Source organism: Gastrolobium bilobum, unplaced genomic scaffold (assembly GCF_033153095.1).
Source record: "Gastrolobium bilobum isolate Gb01-03AN ecotype WA unplaced genomic scaffold, APGP_CSIRO_Gbil_v1 utg3949, whole genome shotgun sequence".
Classification (NCBI taxonomy): Eukaryota; Viridiplantae; Streptophyta; class Magnoliopsida; order Fabales; family Fabaceae; genus Gastrolobium; species Gastrolobium bilobum.
The window spans coordinates 209273-230739 of record NW_026897444.1 but is presented as its reverse complement, the minus strand read 5'-3'; the positions used below and the strand labels follow the sequence as shown (position 1 = coordinate 230739).

Here is a 21467-nt window from a genome sequence, read left to right as displayed (position 1 = left end):
CCTTATTTGCTATTCAGGAAGAAGCTAGTGGAGTACTGAATCACTTCATAATTGAGGATCAATAATAGCTTTGAACAATTAACTTACTTTTTTTTCTGGGTGTTTTGAACAATCAACTTTAACTTAACATTTAAATGCTTTTATCCTATAGCCTGAACAGGTTGATCTTTGCCCACAATTTTACCTTCTATTTCTTCACTGAAAATATTTTAAGTTCTATCATAAAACTTTGGTACATTATTTATTAAAATGAAAGAAAAAATAAATTCACGTCACAGTATTTATTTTACCTTCTCTTTATAGCATGACTCTCACTTTTTCAAAAAAATAAAATAAAATTAAGTAGCAAAATACCTACCATAGGATCATCGAAAATAATGGACCACAACAATTGCAGGCTATTGAAGCCTTTATAATGTCAGATGCTATTACTAATATACCGTATGTTTAGGGAGTATTCATTTATGCAATCAGAATAAAATAAAACACAAGTTCTTTTTCGTTTTTTTATTCGACCGGTTCTAATAAAAATCAAAATATATCACTATTTCAACTTCATGTTCTATTCTATTTCAATTATAATATACATAAAAAATAAAACAAAACTACATTTCTTGTTGTAATTTGGTTTAATACATCCACGCACAAACGCTATTTAGGGGATGTTTGATAGGAGAATTATTTTTAGGAAAAACTTCAAAAAATCCCCTACAAGTTTTGTCACAATCACTTAATCCCCTCCCCGAAATTTTTAATCATTTACCCCCCTACTCAAATTTTTTTTATCACTTACCCCCCTAATTTGATTTTCCATCCAAAATTTTGTTAAATTTTTTAAAGGTATCAAAATTACCCTTAATAGAAAAAAGAAAAACATAATTTCCTCACAAACTACTTTGTAACTAGTTTAATATGTCTTTTTAATTTTAGGGATGGTTGCTTAATTTTAAGCTTGCAAACAATTGCTTAATTTTAAGTTTTATATCAAATCATTTGTTGTTATTATTATAACAAGGAGGTATTCTCACTTAGTCCCCTTAAATCACCTTGCGGTTCGAGAATTAGCTATGATAAAACATAAAGTTTTTAAAAGGTACCAATTGTTTGCAAGCTTAAAATTAAGCAATCATCCCTTAAATTAAAAAGACATATTAAACTAGTTATGAAGTAGTTTGTGAAGAAATTATGTTTTTCTTTTTTCTATTAAGGGTAATTTTGGTACCTTTTAAAAAATTTAACATGATTTTGGATGGAAAACCAAATTAGGGGGGTAAGTGATAAAAAAATTTGAGTAGGGAGATAAATGATTAAAAATTTCGGGGAGAAGGTTAAGTGATTTTGAGAAAACTTGTAGAGAAATTTTTGAAATGTTTCCTTATTTTTAAATGCATGGAAAAGTAAAGATGAATTTTCTAGAATCCTATATTTGGTAACACATTGGCTAAAATTTTCCAGAAAAAGTTATTTTCCCAGAATTCCGTTTTGTGTGTATTTTTTTAACCAAAACATCACCCAAAAATATCATCCAAAAAATAATATTTCAAGAATCTCCGACGATAAAAAAAATATAAATTAATTTTTCAGACAAAAATAACCAAACATAATATTAGAAAAATTAAACCAACATTTCCAAAAATATTTTAGCCTACCAAATCATTTTTTAATAACATTCTCGAAAAATTCATTTTTCCATTATATTTGCAGAAATCGTAATACCCAAAAAAAAAAAAAAAAAAAAATTCTCTTTTACCAAACACACTTTAAAGTCAGTTACATGTTGACGGCACCCAATTAGTAGCAAACCTCATACCGCGCTTACTAAACACCCAAACGATTTTATTTTATTTTAAAAAAAAAAAAAAACTGATGTCACAATCGATCAATAAATGTAACTCACAAGCAACTTGATTGACAGCCAGAGGATTCAGTGGACCTAATTTTGTTTATCGATTCGACATAAAATAAATCCTACCAATGAGTTTTCTCACATCATGATGTGAGAAAAGACATAAAAGACCCTAAACAGGGTCTCACTCAATTTGTAAAGCCTAATTCAATATGTTTGTCCATACTATTCCTCATTGAAACATACAAACGTCTACACGTTAATTTCCTGATTTCACAACATATCGGACCTGAATTCCCAAATTATTTGGAAGTTTTTGACTTTGAAGTTAAGAATCCAAAATTACTAAGCAGTTAAAGATAGAGCATATTTTATATTTTTGACACATAAAAAGATCATATATATTTCATACAAGTTCCAAGATAAGGCTTCCAGGAGAAGAAAGCAATTCACAGGAACTGGAAGCAACGAGGAAAATTAACTCCAAAATAGTTCAGACAATAATTCCTCCAATTTCCATTTCAATTTGATAGTTAAATAGCATACACTTGCACTATTGTTATTTGAAGCCAAAAGTTTCCACCCAACCATCAAGCGCCACTAGCATATAATCTGGTCCATTCCTTGGCTGCAAATTTCAATACCACCATTTTCATATTTGGTTCCATCATTAACAAATAACTAATTTTGATGTGATCATACAAGCAGAAAAAACATACCTGTTTCAACAGCCTCGGCCTCATTACTTTTCCAATGCTTGGCAATGTTCTCAGAAAGTGGATCATCTGGGTTTGGTGCACTTAAAAGAGCTTGAATACTAGAAGACCCAAAAAAAATAAAAAATTCAACCATTAGTGCACAATATTCTTTTAAATTCAGAGCGGGTTAATTTAATATTTTACACCGACTTGCTACACAACATTGTGGCCATCCCAGGAGGCAAGTACTCTAGCAATCAAAACTAAGATCCAGAGAAAGCAACATATACAAATTGAGTCAGTGACCCCATCTTCTCCATCCCCCTTCTCTCTCTCTCTTTTATTTTTTGGGGCTTTTATGTATTAAACCAGGAAATTGATGGTTTAAAAAAGAAATATGTACCTATTAACTAGTAGCTTTAACCATCTGTTTTCCAAACAAAATTTATAATTCTTCCATTCAAGCAAAGTGATTACATACATAAGAATTTAATTTTAAAAAGTCTTATTTTCAGACTTGCAAATCCGCATACATACATTACATTTTTCAGATCGTCACATAATGGTCAAGACTGTAATGCCAAATAATATTTACTACATTTCTTCGGGAAATGAATGTGTCTAAGTCTAACGATATGTACAACTACTAGAGTTAAGATGAAAAAAAAAAAAAAATACCTCAAAAGTACAGTTCGAATCTGAAGTGCAGGACTCCACTTATCTTTCAGAATATCAAGACATATCCTGCCAAGCTGCATCAAACTTCAACTTGTAAGATAAATTATAACCAAAGAAGAAATGAAAATGTAAGGGAAGCAGAGAGAACCTTATCAATGTTTGGATGATAAATTTTTGTCAGAAACCTGACCTGGAAGAAGCAAAGCATGATTGAATTAGGAATGATTGGAGAATTTTTTTTAAAATTTGCATATATAAATCCATCCATAATGTGTTATTATCATTAAGTTAAACCCTAATAGCCAGTAAAATAAGAGGAAACTGCATAATTACAGAATTCTGAGACGGACTAGATTTAATGAAAGGGAATAATGTTTCTCATGTTGTAGGAAATAAATTTTATCTCCTATACACATATAAAAGTGTGTAGGACCCATGTTTTCTTTTTCTCTCTCTTCTCCTCACATGGCTCCCCACAGATAAAATCATCTCCAAGAACATGAGAAACATTAATCTCTTAAATTAAATAATACTTAAAAAAAATGCCCACTAGATCCCCACAAAGCTTAAAAATACGATATCCAACTACAAAGCTTAAAACTATATACAGGTAAAAATACTTTAAGATTTATATCGTCATTTTTTTCAATGGACAAGAACTAGGCAGAAACATAACAGTTAACAGCAAAAGAATACAACAAAGCAGACGGAATTTTTTTTTATTAAATTTAGTACCTTGGGAGCAGCCATTGGATATTCTTCTGGCAAAAATAGTTCTAACTTGAAAACCCCCCCTAGTAATACAAACAAGAAACTTGCATATTAGTTAGACATTTTTTTAAGAGAGGGGGTGGGGATTGTATATCATTATCATCAATGTAGCCCTTATTCAGTGATTTTTTCTTTATATATTTTGGCACGGAACAAGGCCTCAAAACTTCAACATAATGTAAAACAAGCACAATAATGCAACCATTGAACAGACACAATAAAGTGATCGTGCCTTTTAAGCCTACAGATTATAATGCTTGCAACAAGAAAACCACTGACAAATAATAATAAACAGATCCAGGCAGAGAAAGCAAATTCCTAATTCTGTCTGCTATCATTCTATTATGTTTTAACATCAAATAAATTCAAAAGCAAGGCAAAAGAAAAATCTATACGGAACAAAAATACCATGAATATTAAAGTAATTAATTATTCAGACAGATAGGAGCCAAATCCTAAATTCTAATCTTATATACCGATAGGAGTTCCAAGTCTTACTCACTGACACAAGACCATGTTTGTCAAACTCGAGATTCTATGCAAACTCGGAAGGGTGAACCAAAATCGTAAATCGCAGAATCGTAACACGGATCGTAGACTCGTAACACAAGATACAAATTATATTTATATATATTTATATGCATATAAAGTAAAATAATAAGCAAATTTAATTCAACCAACCAGCAAAATAATGTCATACAATAGTCATAATCACATAAAGTCTCAGACACGTAAAGTCATAGCACACAACATTCTTACTTCCAAGAGCATTCTTATGAATTTTTTTAGAGTTGTTGTTCCTCCACTTCCACATGCAGTAGTACTATTAACACCACTTGAAGACATTTTCTAAAAATATACAACATTCAAATTCACAACAAATAATAAAAATTAACAATAATTTAATTGGACCAGCAGCAAACAAAAATTAAGAGAACAAAAAAAAGTAATTTGATTTATCAAATAAATTTTTATTTGGATTAATTTAATTTTTTCTTATGAATGTAAAAGAAATGACTATTAATTTAATTAAGAGAAAAAAAAATAATTTGATTTATCAAATAAATTTTTATTTGGATTAATTTAATTTTTTCTTATGAATGTAAAATAAATAACTATTAATTTAATTAAGAGAACAACAAAAGTAATTTAATTTGCTTTATTAAATAATTAAATAATTTAATTTGCTTTATTAAATAATTTTTTTTGTAAAACCGATCAGACTAACAGAGGCTCGATAAATGATTTTTTAAAATAAAAATGATTTTTTTTAACTAATATCATATAAAAGACACAGACTCACAGATGCTAAATGATAAACATAAACCAAACGAAAAAGATTAACCAAACGAAACAGCAAGCACCAAGGTCTTCGCGAGAAGAAGAAGAAGAAGCACTAACCTTTGGCAGCGAAGCACGACGGCAAAGAAGAAGCAGAAGCAAACGCAGATGGTGGAAGACGACCTAGTAGCACGGAGGGACGATCGGAAAAGGGCAAGACGACCCAGTAGCACGGAGGGACGATCGGAGGGACGACCCAGTCTTCGCGAGTCACCTAGTGGCTGAAGTGAAACTAATCAGGAGATTTAGGGTTTTTTTTCTTCTAAAAAAACCCAATCATATGATGGTTTTTTGGGTCAAAAATCGGGTTAATGGGTCAAATGTTTTTCTGGTTTAAGCATTAAACTCGTACGATTGAACAAGATTGAGGGCCAAAAGCGAGTTTGAGTAGAAACGGAATCGTTGAGGGGTTGTTGAAGCGTAAAATCGTGCGTTTTTGCGAGTAAACTCGCGAGTTTGACAACCATGCACAAGACACATCCTGCATCATATGCCGACTGCAGGGTGCACTGCTGCACCAACCACTTACGAAAAATGAAACAAGTGGTTCTCTCATATCAATGGTTTGTTCTACAGATGCTTGTATACTATAAAAATATAAATTGTTGATTATCTTCATTGATGATTTTCAATTCTGCATTTTATTCCATAAGGTGCACCTTCGGAGGGTCCCAATCCTATTCTTACTATATTAACTTCTTAGAAAGGATAAGTAGTGAAGCGAGTACAATCTTGTTTAATAGTGATAACCATGTCTTTCAAGCATGTCCAAAACCTGGCCCCTACTCAACAGTGGGGACCACTATGGTCTTCGAAATGGAGGAGCAAAAGTGGAAAAAAAGAAGATTAAAATGGATAAACTCACACTCGCAACAATCAGAGTGCAGTAGAACATATTCATTCAAACCAATCTTTCAAACTCCTTATCTCTTTTCTTTCAAGTCAATTGTTACAATATTTAACCTCCAAAAGGCAACCACTTCGTGCAGAAAAACACTTTAGATAGAGAGGTTACAAAGACATAATAAGCTCATCAAATAATCAAATTGAAACTGATTAACTGAATTCATAACATATGAAGCTAGGAAGCACGGGTACAAACAAGGGACACAAATACAACACATAGATACAAAAAATTCTAAAAATTCTAAAAATGATGCAGATAAGATACAACATACAAAATTAATATAATATGAACATAACAATACAAACCCTAATGTAGAACAAAGACATCAATATTTCATATGTCAGCATTAGTCATTATAGAAACAATAAAATACTAGTTAATTTATTGGGTTTAAAGTTTCTCATGTTATAGGAGATAATTTTATCTCCTATGCACACATAAAAGTGTATGGGACCCATGTGAGGAGAACAGAGAGAAAGAGAAAGAGAAAAACTAGAACCCACACACTTTAATGTATGTGCGAAAAATAATTCTATCTCCTATAATATGAGAAACTTTAAACCCTAATTTATATAATGATTGTGGTATCCCACTTGTATTGGTACATATATTCAAAAATAATAATAATAACAATAATAACAATTGAAAGATGTAGCCAGAAGTATCCACAAGTGTCTAAGATTCTAAGTTTCTGACACGATTAGTGTTCAACCCTGATACAGCAACCATTTTTAAGTGTTGGTGGTTCCTAAATCAAAACCACCACTTATAAACATGAATGACATTGAATTTCGTTTGGACATAAAAAATTGTTTTAGCAAAAAAGGTTACTTTTTTATTTATTTTAAATTTCTAACAGAGAGAGAACCTACGCAGGCAGCTAGTTATGAGCCATAAAGCAGTTTCTTGATACACAAGGATGGCAACCTACAGTAAATGATTATATATATGGTGAAAAATATAATGTTGTTAGTCCAAAAAATTCCCAGGCCAGTTATACATAAAAGAAAACAGTGTGCACCAAGATAATGCACTTCATAGAAAATAGTCCAAGACAGGTGTCGAAAGCGGCTTAAACACATAGTAACAAGAAAACAGCTTTGAGAATAAGATATTCTACAGTCATTAGTCAATATCAGTCTATAACAGTATGACCTAAGATTCCAATTTCCACCTCAAACAGCAGGCCCTAAATTAGTATTCATTCAGAACCATTGACAAAACACATTTCATTGTGATTGTAGATCATAATTGTATAGAAAATGTCAATGCACTACTTAAAACTTAAAAGCACCCAAATCAAACCAAAATTACTTCCTTATTTCTGGCAGAGACAAGAAATCATCATGCATTTTAAGGTGCAAAACAATGCTGTAGGACTCATTACTACCTTCATAAGGTGACTGGGTCGGGCCAAGGATCATCACATTGAAATATCGCATATTGTCTTCAGAAGGGGAAGCACTAATTCCAGGCGCTGCACACCAGATCATAATATAAGCTATCAACTCCGCGGAACAAAAACAAGAACGATGTAACCCTTGCATAAATCGCAAAGGTGAGCATTCAAGGTAATATATAACAAAATACTATTTTTATTTTTTTTTAAGAAAAAAAGAAGAGACACAAGCAAACACTACCCTTTTAATGCAGGACGAGCTTCTAAAGCATTAAACGATGAAGGGAAACTTCAAATTACGTATGCAACGACGAAGAGGAGCTTAGAATAAGAATTTACCTGGCTCACTGAGCAAACGCTGCGTTTCCTGTTAAGATCAAAGAAAGAGGAGTGACCAAAACATTCACAAAGATCAAATTCAAACACAGAACGAAGAGAAACCCGAAACTACAATTCGATGCCAATGAAGATCAAGAAAAGAAAAGAAAAGAAAAGAAAAGGGGAGTTGAATCCCCGATTCAGCACCTAAGAAAAGGAACCGTTTTAAAATTGACCCTAAAAGGAACATGAAGTTTTTCGTTCAATCAGGCACTTCGGCCACGTGATACTCGAAAATTAACAAAGCAAGTTACCATGAACAGATTTCAAGTTCCATTTTCAACCAAACAAATCGATCAGAGAAATTGAAATGGGGATCTCAACAACAAAATGGAAACGAACCTTGATGATTCTTCGAGGAAGGTTACTGTTGGCCATTATCGGTGTCGATTGCAAAGCACGCAATATAGGGTTTTGTGTCAGAGATAGAGAGAGAGAACTTTCTCTCACTAAAACGAGAACAAAGCTGAACGAAAACGAAAACAACACTTACTCTGGCTTATTATTTATATAATTTTTTACTCTTAAAACGAAAACCGGCACAAATTGATTGATTTATTTAGGGAAAGTATTGGAACAGTATTTTGAATGATTTTTTTGAGATTTTAAAAGATTATTTAGAATCGGACGGTTTTAAAGATTTTTTAAAAGAGATTTTTAATCATCAAGATTTCATAAGATTGGATTTTAAAGGATATTAATAAAATTTATAAGATTTGAAAGGAAAATATGAATTTATAAGATTTTAAAAAATCATATGAATTTTTAACAAACATTCAAAATTACAAGATTCAATAAAACAATACCAAAGAAATGCAATGATATTAATAAAATAAAATAAAATCTAATATAATTTTCTCAATTAGTAAAACATAATATAAATTTTAACAAAACATTTAAAATTACTAAGCAAGAGTTCTTCACATATCTAAAGTTATACTAGTCCTCCAAGCATTAGCATTTTCTCATTTTTGCTCTTGGGTTTGACCAATGAGTTGAAAATTATCTTCTTCATTTGGTATCAGAACTATGCATATATGATCATAAGACCCAATTTTTATTTAATTATTAAGATAATTCTAAATTTGCATATAGAACCTGAAGTTTATAATAAAATTTCGTTTGAAATTTTTTGCAATTGATCTTGGAAACTTGGAGCTTTTGTTCTACGTGATGAGAGTTTTCTAACCATATATCATCTAAATATTTTCGTTGAGTATTCTAAGAAAATTTCGAATATGAATTTCTGAGTTTTATTATATGAAAGTTTAAAAAATTTCTTTGTTATTTTCAATCGATACATTAAAAAGAAAAGTGTTTGTCCTTTTAAATGATATAACTTGTGTCATTTCACTCTCATGAAGAAATGAGATCCACACCTTTATTTTTTTTGTCCAGTATCTCTCCCCATGATCTATCACTTACTCTCACTAAAAATGACACAACTTTACATCCTTTAAAATGACACATATTTTTCCCTACATTAAAATCTTAAATTGCTTTGGGGCTTTTAAAAAATAAGTTTTTAGTTATCTATTGACACAAAAATTGTTTGAAATCGTTTCCTATAGCGAAGAAATTTCGTTCATGAATATATTGTTACGAAATATAGCGTTTATATTATGAAAGTTTCAATCTTTCTTTAAATTGATCTTGTTTTATTGATGTAAAATGTAAATTGGTTTGAGAGTTTTAGTTCCCCTGTTGTTTTTCCACTGTTTTATGTTATTTTTAATACAAATATCAAATATTTTGTGGCAAGAAAAATCGCGACCAATAGCTTAAAAAATTATTTTTTAAACTTTCAAAAGTTCTAAAAAAATCTACTGTTTTTGAGATGCATTATATTAGAATCTTATTGGTTTGTTTTTTCTATGTTGTTTTGTGATGAAAATCGCTAGAAAATCTGTTGTTTTTGAACTTTGACAAAGCTCCCATGGAGGAACCCAGTTTCGAGCGGGTCAACCCGCCAAAGGAAGAAGAAAACACTGCAATAGAGAAATCTCAAGAAATCTTAGGAATTAGGGTGAGATTGTAGAGAGACTTCCTATTTATATTTCTCACTAAAAAGTATCATGAAATTCACACCAATAGAAAATTCATTAAAATCGTAAGATTTTTTAACACAAGATTGTTTTTCCTTCGTTTAAAATCTTGATTGAATACCAATAGATTTGGATGGACTCTAAAATAATCTTTTAAAATCCTAATCAAATACCACGTGACTTTTTTTCAATCCTTTATTAAAATCTTAATTGAATACCAATGATTTTTTTGTATAAAATTAATCCATTAAAATCCTTTGAAATTCCAATTCAATACACCTCCCTTATTTTTTTTTGGTCAGTGATTTTAATTTTTTTGAATTTGGTTGTAAAAATTTAACAAAGTTCAAACTCAATAAATAAAAATCTTGCCACAATTCTTCTTAACTATTGTACTTGTACATCTAATCATCAATTCTTAAATTTTGAGAAATTGAAAATTAACTTATATAATGTTATAAATAAATGTAAAATATTGAAAATGATGACTACTATAATAGTTGTTCAAAGAATATATTAGCACATGAAGAAGGCAAATATCTTGATTTGCATGAATTTTTCTATTTTCACAATTTTAATAAAAAAAAATTACCATAAAAAATTCTAGTTTAATATGGCTATTGATTAATGTGTGATAGTGATAGTCTATGATGCACGAACACGGACACGGGACACGACACGACACGTCGACACATTAATTCTAAAAAATGTCATATTTCGACACGTTGGGACACGTTTTGGTATTAAATAAAATTTTTAATATATATAATATAATTTATATTTAATACATATAAGAGTCCATAATAAGTCATATAACCAATCAAATATCTAAATTTCATAACATAAATATAAATAAATAAATAATTTTTCGTACTTTGTTAATTTTTCATGTCAAATTTCGTAAGAGAAAAAAATTAATTTACAAATTATTTCTTTTATATTTAGTTAACAAAATAAAATTAAGATTTTTTTTATAAAAAAAAAAACGTATCACAGCGTGTCCCAGAGTTGACTGTGTGTCGGAGAAAGTTGACTGTGTGTCGAAAAACGTGTCGGAGAGTTGACCACGTGTCCCCAAATGTTGACCGCGTGTCGGACGCGTGTCCGACGCGCAAATATTTTTAAAAAGTAACGTGTCCGTGCTTTGGAGGTGACAGTACTACCATATTTTTAAAAATTAATTACCACACATTCAAAAAAAATTTCCAAAGTGGCACGTGTCCAAACTCGATACAACACGTAACAAATTTGGTCTGGCCATGTGTCCCTGTAAATCATAGCGAGTTAGGTGGTCAAACTTGTTAGCTTGCTTTGAGAAAAAAAAAGGACACATGGCAATCAGCCACAAACTCGCTACGGGTCATGGTGAGAACAGTCGAAACGGTAAAATATATATATATATATATATATATATATATATATATATATATATTGGGCACATGTCATTCTCTGACATACTCGTTGTGGGGTATAGTGAATATAGTGCCAACAGTAAAAAAAAAAAAACTAGCCATTAAACTCGTTGTAGTGTATAGCTAGTATAGTGCCAAAGGTAAAAAAAAAAAAAAGAGTAGCCATCATACTCGTTGTGGGGTATAGTGAGTATAATGCCAACGACTACTTAAACCACAGGTATCCTTCACGGTAGGCAATCTTATTTGGGGCGGGTCCAGTATTAAGACTTTAACCCCTTCCCAAAGATGGTATTTGAAAGGATCAAACACATGCTCTTACTCCACCTGCTCAGCTCTCACGCGCCAACTGAGCTACCATAATCATTTGTATTTCAAGTTTTTTTAAAGGGAAAAAAGTATCTAATGTTACTTTAGATAACTTTATCTAATGTTCATCAAAACGACGTCGTTTTAGGGTTAAAAAATTTAAAAATTAGAATGATAAAGACTATTATAACTCTGAAATAAACTAAAATTACAAAAACATCATGATTTCCGCCCCAAAACGACGTCGTTTCGATGAACATTAGATAAAGTTATCTAAAGTAACTTTAGAAAACACAAACCCTTTTTTAAAACCATCTCTCACAAGGTTAGTTCTTTTAATTTATTTATTTATTTATACATCATTAATAGAGGTTAATATATGAACCCTAGAATAGATGACGTGTTAATTTTGTTATGTTAATTTGTATAGACATTAAACTCTAGGGTAGTTGGTATATTATTTTATATTTAAATTAAAATTATAAATATCATTTTAACAATTGTTTAATTATTTATGTTTTATATATTTTATTTTGATATTATTTAGTTTAGGACTTGAAACCTTAGGTTAGAGGATATATTATTTTTTTTTTGTTAATTTTTTTGTTTAATTATTCTCTTACAAGGTTAGTTATTTATATTTTTTATTTGCACATTACTAATAGAGGTTAGTATATGAAACCCTAAGATAAATGACATGTTTTAATTTTTTATATTAACTAGCTTATTACTCGTGCGTTGCACAGAGAAAAAAATAAATCGATTTATTTGTTTCGTAAAAGTTGACACAAATCGTAAAAGTATATCGTTGCTTTTTATTTAAATCAACACTATGAGGTACCTAACTCCAGCTATTTATACATGTAAAGTTGATAAATATTTGAAGTATTACATTTAATATTCTAACAAACACTTCATAGTTGAAGTTGAATGTGATAATATATAATATTTGAGGTAGTACATTTAATATTCTTACAAGCTTAATTACTTAAGTATAAATAATTATTCACAAAATTAACATATATATATAAGCATATATTTAATGCATCGTATTTAATCTGAATAATACTTCAACTCTATCAACAATAATTTGGTGAAGAATATGAAAAGTCAGCTACTTACTGGGTTGGAAACATCTAATCATAAATAACATTGAAATAATGATATACTGCAAAACATTGAATGATCATTCCTTTTAATTAAGTAATTAATAAGAATAAATAATTTTTTTAGTTCAAACGAAACTCTACTCCATGTATAAAGTGTTGTACCTGTGGGTTTAGTGATTACTTGACTATACATCAAACTTTGCAAAGGCATCTTGTTTGATCTTTTGATATAAAATGTCATTGTATTAGCTTATCCTGTAGTCATTCAAAAATTACGTAGTTTGACTCGGCTTATTTTAGTATTTCTCAGAGATAGCCACACAAAGATGGGTTTGTTAGACAGTAAATATAAGGGGGAAAACGTGTTAGCGGGCTAATTCGCCCATTTAGAGGGTGGGGTAGGCCGATGTAACACCCCGTTGTACAACAGTTTGTTAACATTACGTATGACATTAAGCGTAGTTATAATCACAGTAATTGAATTAAAATAAGGAAAAAAATTTTCCTTTTCATTAATAAATTTTTTTGTTTAAAATTAATTTCATAATTAAAAAAAATTTCAAAAACTGTAATTATAACTTAAAACACGCGTAACACTTAATTTTTATTTAATTATGTCATACATTACTCCCACAAAGTGCCAAGAAGTCCCCTTGAACCAACAAGGCTTAAAATCCATTTTATTCATGTTCAACACTAAAGCATTTTCACTTTTTATTACATTGAGAATACTCTACTTTCTCTATGATTCTCATCTCCTACTATGTTATGGATCTCTTTGTTAGCTTCGCATAGGTTCAAATTGCGCTCAATTTGAAACTTTCTAGCTCAAGTTATGAATTTTCTACGAAAAAGGTACTGAAGCCAACAGTGGGCTGGCCCTAGTAGCACTAAGGTGAATTTGCTTCTATTTTTCGGCGCCAACTTGGCGCCATCTGCTCCAAGGATACATTTTGCCTCTGTTTGGTAGCGCAAAAAACGCCGCCATGATGCCAATAGCTCCGCGAAGTAGGGGAGTGGCACCTGAACAGGGGATTGAGACCTTCTTTGTTATTTTAGCCATAACTTTAGTTATACTAATCCAATTGATTTTGGTATCGTAGGAAAGCTATGAGAAAGATCTGTAACTTCCATGAAGATCAAAGAATCAAAAATCTATCAATTAGAATATGAAAAATGGATCACTAAGCAGGGTATACTTATATTTAATTGGTTTCCAACTTATATGTTTGCTTTCACCTAATTGACATTATACAACAATTACAATACACGATTCCTGCAATTTCCAGGGTCATAAGATATCAAAATAGGCTTGAAAACCCTTCCATCACATAAATAACATCATGTAACTGATTACACATGGTCCAATATACCAAATACATAACTTTATGCCTCAAATCCTATACTGTAGATTCAATGTATGTTTTGATGATTACAAAGTGATAACAACAAAAAGAGAAAAGTATTAATAAAGAGCAAAAAACATCAACCATATGTGGATATTGAAGATATATGATGTAACCACACAAGAAAGAGTAATGACATATCAAAGTAACAAGATGCTTGGATCAAGAGAAACAAGGAATAATTAGAGGAGCAACACCAAGATCAAAGATAACAAATCATAGAAAACATCTAAGAGAAGCTCAATATCTTAACCATGGTGAAAAATGATCAAAACCAACAAGTGTCAAGCATTGTCATATCCAACAAGTCAAAGCATCAAACTCAAGTAAAGATCCAAGACACAAGACTTGAAGCTAATTCTAAAATCATATTTAGAATATATCTTTAGGACTTATAATATATGTGAGGGTATATGGTAGATTGCATTGCATGAGCTCAAAGTTTTCTCATAGTAAACGTGTTTTTCGAATTGCATAATTATAACCTTTATATACTTGAAAGAAATTTGAAAAACCCATGGAAAAGATCCTTGACATATTTTATAATTTCAAAACATATTTATCATGTCAAGATCTTTCACAAAAAAATGGTTGGAAGCAAGCTAGAACACATTTGAATTTAAAATTTGTTGCATAATTTCGCTGCTGCCTTCCATACAATTTTTCGTATCCAATATGATGGATTTGGATCTTGTGTTCTTCATAGAAGTTGTATATCTTTATTTTATCTTTTCAACAAGACCAAGATCATATCAATTCGACAAGAATAGCTCAAGTTATGCCCAAAATACGAAATAGTGTTATTGTTGTCAAATTTTCAGCCTTCCAACAGGTTGGGAATCGATTCCCCAACTAGGAAATCGATTCTCTCTTCCTGGAAAGGTTGGGAATCGATTCCCCCTGTGACAGAAATCCTATAACAGCTATAAACGACTAGTTTTGCAAAAAATCATTATAAATACATTCTTTATGACCCTAAAACGTAATGATCACTATTCCAACACATCTTAAGGGTGATTTGAGAGCTTCTACACTATCATTTGCATATTATTTCATATCTTTCAAAGATCAAACATATTTGAGCTCATATCTTGAAAATTCATATACACATAGTGCTTCAAGTTGTATATCCACACTTTGAGAGTGTATATTCATTTCCAAATATTTCCCTCCTTATACTCTTGAGTTGAGAGGGTTGTGAGACCCATTGTTTGAGAGGCAGCCAAATACCTAAGTAAATTTGGAGTGAATTGTAAGGTTGCCAAGTACCCGTAAACTTGGAGATTGTAAGGTATCCAAAAACCCGAAGTCTTGGAAGATTGTAAAGGTTTGTCAAGCACCCGTGAATATAATTGTGAAATTTTGTTCATCTAAATTGATATTTATTTTAACTTAATATAATGATGGGTTACGATTTCATTTACATTAATCAGCAAAATATATATACTTGAGTAATATAGAAACATTGTTCATGGCTAATAAAATATCGTGGAAGATAAATTCCCACATTGAAAATAGTTTGTCTATGCTTATTTATTTCAAGAGGGAGGTTATATTTACAACTTCTTTTCGCTTGCAACCTTTTACAACCAAATCTTAATCGTTAATTTTCGTCAATCTAACGGTTATAATTTATTGAAAATTAATAATTAATAAATAAGTGTTACCCAATAAATTATAACCATTAAATTGACGGAAATCAATGGTTAAGACTTGGTTGTAAGTGAAAAGAGGTTATAAATATAATCTTTCTCTTATTTTAAATACAAAAACTTAATTTTACATGAAGGGGTTATACTTAAAATATATTTTTCCTTATTACCTCTTACAATTATTTATTTTTATCATTTGATCAAAATCAAATCAAAGATTATAAAACAATATTAAATAAAACCTCTAATTTAATAATAATAAAGTGATTGTGAGAAATTTAAATAAAACTAATTTAATAATAATAAAGTGATTGTGAAAAATTTAAATAAAAATATATTATAAATATAACCTACCTCTTGCAAGAAATTGATTCGTCCACATAAATTTATATATAATTCAAAGTGTACATTCAAAGCAAAATGATATAGTGTAAATCTTCTAACCTCTTTTCTCTTTCGTTGGCCCTACACACATTATTCTATTATCTTTTTTATAAAAAGAAATTACTTTAAATGATGTCAAAAGCACATAAAAAATGTGGCTAAATAGAGAATTGGATTTCATAAAAAAAAAAAATCCTTCGATTCTTAACTATAATTATCGAAATAATAAAATTCAAGTCCTACGACCAGGGTTTTAAGCAATAAGCACCATTACATAAACTAATTACAAACCAATTCAAAATTTAAAATTCTAAAAATAAGGGAAATTCCTAAATATAAATATAACGAAAATTACCTTTTAAAAATAAATGAATAATTAATTAATTAAAATTAAATAATTCAAAACACATCCCAAATCTTAGATCTCAAATCATACTAAATTTGTTTTTTTTTTTTTTGCAAAACAAATTACAATCATATTTGTTGCTTCATTTGAACTTGAATTTGATCGTAATTTATTATATTTCAAATTGCTGCTTCTTTGAAATATGAGTTATACTTATTGGGTCAAAATCCTAGTTGACTCCAAACTTCTTGAAATAATGTTGGGCCATGTGCAATGAGCTAATTGTAAGTGAATTATTCCCCCTTACTAGGAATTGATTTGCCCTCGAATATGCTTCATCTTCACTTATATCAATATCTTTAGACAGAAACTCAAATGATAATTCCTCCTCTATTAGATCTTCATCATCTAATTCTTTATCATATTTATCATAAACTAAATGATTATCATAGATTGGATTACCATCGTAGATTAGATAATCATCATAAATTGAATTGCTATCGTAAGTGGGATAATCATCATAAGAGTAAATACCATTTTTGGTCCTCAGCAAATTTAACGATACCCGCTTTAGTCCCTAGCAAATAAAAAGGCTATTCGTGGTCCCTATGCAATTCAAAATGGACCCATTTAGTTGAAATCATGGTCCCTCATAAATTCAAAAAAGACCCACATTAGTCCCTCAAAAGGACTAAAATGGGTCCACTTTGAATTTCTTAAAAACCACGAATAGCCTTTTTATTTGCTAAGAACTAAAGCGGACATCGAAAAATTTGCTGAGGATCGAAAATGGTATTTGCTCTTATCATAAATTATATAATTATCACAAATTGGATTATCATCATGGATTGGATAATTACCATAAACTAGATTATGATCGTAGACGTCAATCAGGAATGTTTAGTTGCATCTCAAAATATTCAAAAGTGGACTGATTTTTAGGTCGTATTCCCCAATTTCATCCCTGGTTTAGTATCCCCAAAGGATTGACATCCTCCTTTTCATTATCAGATGCGTCCTCTGATTACATTCTTTCTTCGGATTGAACGTTCAACTTTGTCCATACAAGTTGCCGCTTTAAATCTTGGATTTTGATGCTTTGTGCCTCTACAAGTTGTCGCTCTAAAACTTGGATTTTCTCATTATGCACTCACACAAGTCGTTGCTCCAAATCTTGGATTTTCTTGCCCTGCGCCTGCACAAGTTGTTGTTCCAAAATTTGGATTTTTTTTCCATCACCTGCACAAGTTGTCACTTCAAATCTTGGATCCATCTTCCGAACTCTTCATTTTCTATGTCTCGCTGGTCTATATGACATGGATGTTTGCCTTCTTTAGGAACGAATCCACACCCCCTACCATCACAACTCCGCGCTATCCATAGCCTCCACGATTCTGTTCAGCCATTGGTAGAAGGCAACATAGTGCTTTGATACGAAATGATGCCGAAAGCACATAAAAATGTGGCTAAACAAAAAGTTGGGATTTCATAAAAGATTAATCCTCTGGTTCTCAACCTAATTATCAAAATAATAAAATTTAACTCCTACGACAAGGGTCTTAAGCACCATTTTATAAACTAATTACAAATAAATTCGAAATCTAACATCCTAAAAGTAAGGAAATTTTCTAATATATATATATATATATAATGGTAGTTACTTTATAAAACAAATAATTAAAATTAAATCATTCAAAATATGTTCCAAATCTTAGATCTCAAATCATGCCAAATTTGTTACTTTTCTTTTTTGTCAAACAAATTACAATCATATTTGTGGCTTCATTTGAACTTGGATATGATCATAATTTGTTATATTTTAAATTGTTGCTTCTTTGAACATACGGACCACACTTATTGGGCCATATAATTCTGGTTGACTCCAAAATTCTTGAATCAATGTTTGAGTTATGTGTAATGAGCCAATTGTAGGAGCATCATTAAATTAATATATAGTTTATATAATCAATTATAGAGGCATTACTCCCATATACTTCTAAAGGTATTTACTCTCATTATGTAAAGTTTGAATTACATTAAAGTTTTGTTTGGGAGTTTGGAGGGGAGGGGAAGGAAAGGAATCCAAGGGGAAGGGAGGGGAATAAAGGGTATTCACTTTCCTTGTTTGAGAGTTAAAAAAACGGTAAGGGAGAAAAATGAAAGGTTAGTGAGATATTTTTACCATTTTACCCCTTTTAAAAAATTAATATAATTATTATATTTTACAAATTAAATTAAATCAAAATTAAAAAAAATTATTTATATACTTTTCTCACTACTAAAAAAGATCATATTTTCGATAAAATTTCTACGTTTCAAACTATGAAAAATATATTTTCAATGAAATTTTTTGGTCGAAAGGCAACAAATTTTTTTATCTTGTTGAAATTTTGATTGAAATAAATTTGCATCAAAATTTTCAACAGAACATAATTCCGTCGAAATTTTCAACAAAATTTAGTTTCTTTCAAAAGTTTTGATGAAAATGATTTCTTAAATTTTTTCAACAGAAAAAAATTCCATCGAAAGTTTCGACGAAATTTAGATTTTGTAAAAAAAATTTGACAGAATTATTTTTTGTCTAAATTTTTGACGAAAATATTTTCTGTCAAGATTGTCGACGGAAATGTTTTTCGTTGAAAATTTTCGATAGAAATGTGTTTCGTCGACAGTTTTGACGAAAATATTTTTTGTTAAAATTTTTGACACAAATATTTTCGATGAAATTTTTTACGGAATTTAGATTCCGTCAAGAATTTTAATGGCCGCCAATTGATTTTATGAAAATGTATTCCATCAAAAAAATTTGATGAAAATGTGTTCTGTCGAAAATTTTCATCGAAAATATGTTTTGTTGAAAATTTTGACGAAAATATTTTTCGTTGAAAAATTTGGAAGGAAAAGTTTCGATGAAATTTAGATTTTGTCAAGAGTTTTGACGAAATTTTATTTTCGTCAAAAAAACTGTAAGTGATTGTGACCAAATCTTGTTCCCTCTCTAATTTTATCTTTAGTTTCGATGGAAAAAAATTGTCTCTATTTTGGTTGAAATATGATTTTCGTCGATAATTCTATTACTATTTTTTACAGAATATTCTCTGTAGATAAATTCTGTCGGTATTTGAAAATTGTTAGTAGTGTCACATTTAAAAAATTAATACACATTATGTAGTTTTCACTTTTTAATGCTAAAAATAGATAAGTAATTTCAAATATTGAAGGTCCCTTTATTAATTATTATTAACAATTTTCTAAATTTCTTTCTATTTTGTATTACACCTCCCAAATTGGGAGAACTTTAATTTTAAGAACAATAAATTTTTTGAAGGATTTTGTAAAAATTCTCAATTCATTCCTCTAACTTTTTTAAACTCACAAATAAAGAAAAGAATTATTAAACTCCTCTCCTTCTTTCCCTCGTAAAATTAATTCCCAAACAAAGTCTTAGTCTTGCATACACTTTCAATATATATTTTATACTTTTTTTTATAATGCACGCTGTACCTTTAAAAATTTAGTGTTATTTTTTTTTTACTAAAAGGAATGCTCTTCTAGATGTTATTAATTATTATTATTATTATTATTATTAAAAAGAAGACTTATTAAGCTTCAAGGAAAAATGTAAAATGAAAATGAAAAGGATTGAAATCCAACCACACGTTACGGCTTTATGGTAAAGATAAGGATATAAATTATTTGATTTATATATAATCTAACGACCATTATTTTTAGTGCTTGTTTGAATCTTTTCTTTTTTAAGCTAGAAGCTACTTATAAGTATAAGCTAAGCCAAACAGGTTTTGAGAAAAGCTCTTATAACGAAAAACTCTTTTTTTTATAATGAAGAAAAAAACTGAAAACTAAAAGCTTCTAGGAGGAACTTTTTTTTTAAGCTCTTATCTGTTTTTCTTGAATTGTATGCTTTTTTAAAAAATGAAGAGTGATAAAAATAGAGAGAGATAATTTTCTTGAAATATGTGTTTTTAAGTAATTTTTAAGTTAAAATTTTTATGTAGTTTCTAAACAACTTTTAGCTTCTTTTTTTAAGCTCTTTTTTTTAACTTTAGCTTATAAGTAGCTTCTAGGTTAAAAATAAGAGAATTCAAAATTGGATATACAAGTGCCTTTACATTATTTGCATAAAGATTAAACAATACATGTTTAGATCGAGTTGCATTCTCTAGAGTGTTGTTGGCAACTTTTATAAAATAAAATAGCTGTTAAAAGTGACTCATTAGTAATCTCATCAATGGTCCAAACAAGAAACAATAACACGTCTTTTTTTTTTCCTTCTCCTTCTTTCGTATTTGAATAGCAAAGAATATTAAAGATCTAAACTTGAGAATTATTGTTGTTTGGTTATTGGTTTGTCAACAACATCCCTTAATTATATGGTATGAAATGAAAAGGGTGGAATTGGGTTCTGCGTTGGATCAACGCTGAACAAACCGACCCAATAGCATGCATATATAGCCCCACCTTCATGAATAGTAGTTGTTTAATATTATCTAGTTAGTTTTATCTTGTGTCACAAGAAACTTATAAAAATAACTTAAATGATAAGTAAGTTTGAACTCTACGATTAAATAATTTTTGTAATCTACATGAGAATAAACCTAGCTCACAGAAAAAAATCTATTTATAATATATAATATTTGAGACGTAAAATGAAAGTGGCTGCATAAAAGTTTCTATATTCTATACACGGCACAGCAACATATTTCAAGGATTATGACCTAATCTTTGACTTACTTTTTACAATTTTTTCTCTAACTTTATTCACACT

The 21467-nt window shown here is 29.8% G+C and overlaps 1 protein-coding gene across 2 annotated transcripts; it reads right to left on the bottom strand.

Moving 5' to 3' along the window:
• Positions 1 to 2181: 2181 nt before the first annotated feature.
• On the bottom strand, positions 2182 to 8507 carry LOC133306999 (ubiquitin-conjugating enzyme E2 35). 2 transcript variants are annotated; one of them, XM_061507416.1, is made up of 8 exons: positions 8361 to 8507; positions 7980 to 8007; positions 7629 to 7718; positions 3958 to 4016; positions 3371 to 3412; positions 3223 to 3296; positions 2566 to 2663; positions 2182 to 2474 (listed from the first exon to the last, which is right to left on the bottom strand). In XM_061507416.1, the coding sequence occupies exons 1-8, from the start codon at positions 8394 to 8396 to the stop codon at positions 2437 to 2439; spliced, it is 465 nt and encodes a 154-aa protein (XP_061363400.1). In that variant the 5' UTR covers positions 8397 to 8507; the 3' UTR covers positions 2182 to 2436. The 2 variants fall into 2 exon arrangements, with proteins under 2 accessions (XP_061363400.1, XP_061363399.1); XM_061507415.1 differs by having other exon boundaries at positions 2184 to 2474; positions 7632 to 7718; positions 8361 to 8506.
• Positions 8508 to 21467: the final 12960 nt, after the last annotated feature.

What these genes read in the sequence shown, in the direction of transcription:
- LOC133306999 (XM_061507416.1), bottom strand. Translation starts at nt 8,396, where the DNA reads ATGGCCAACAGTAACCTTCCTCGAAGAATCATCAAG. An exon ending in GCGTTTGCTCAGTGAGCCAG is followed by an intron (nt 7,719 to 7,979) that starts GTAAATTCTTAT and finishes TCTGGTGTGCAG; the next exon opens with CGCCTGGAATTAGTGCTTCC. An exon ending in CCAGTCACCTTATGAAGGTA is followed by an intron (nt 4,017 to 7,628) that starts GTAATGAGTCCT and finishes TTGTATTACTAG; the next exon opens with GGGGGGTTTTCAAGTTAGAA.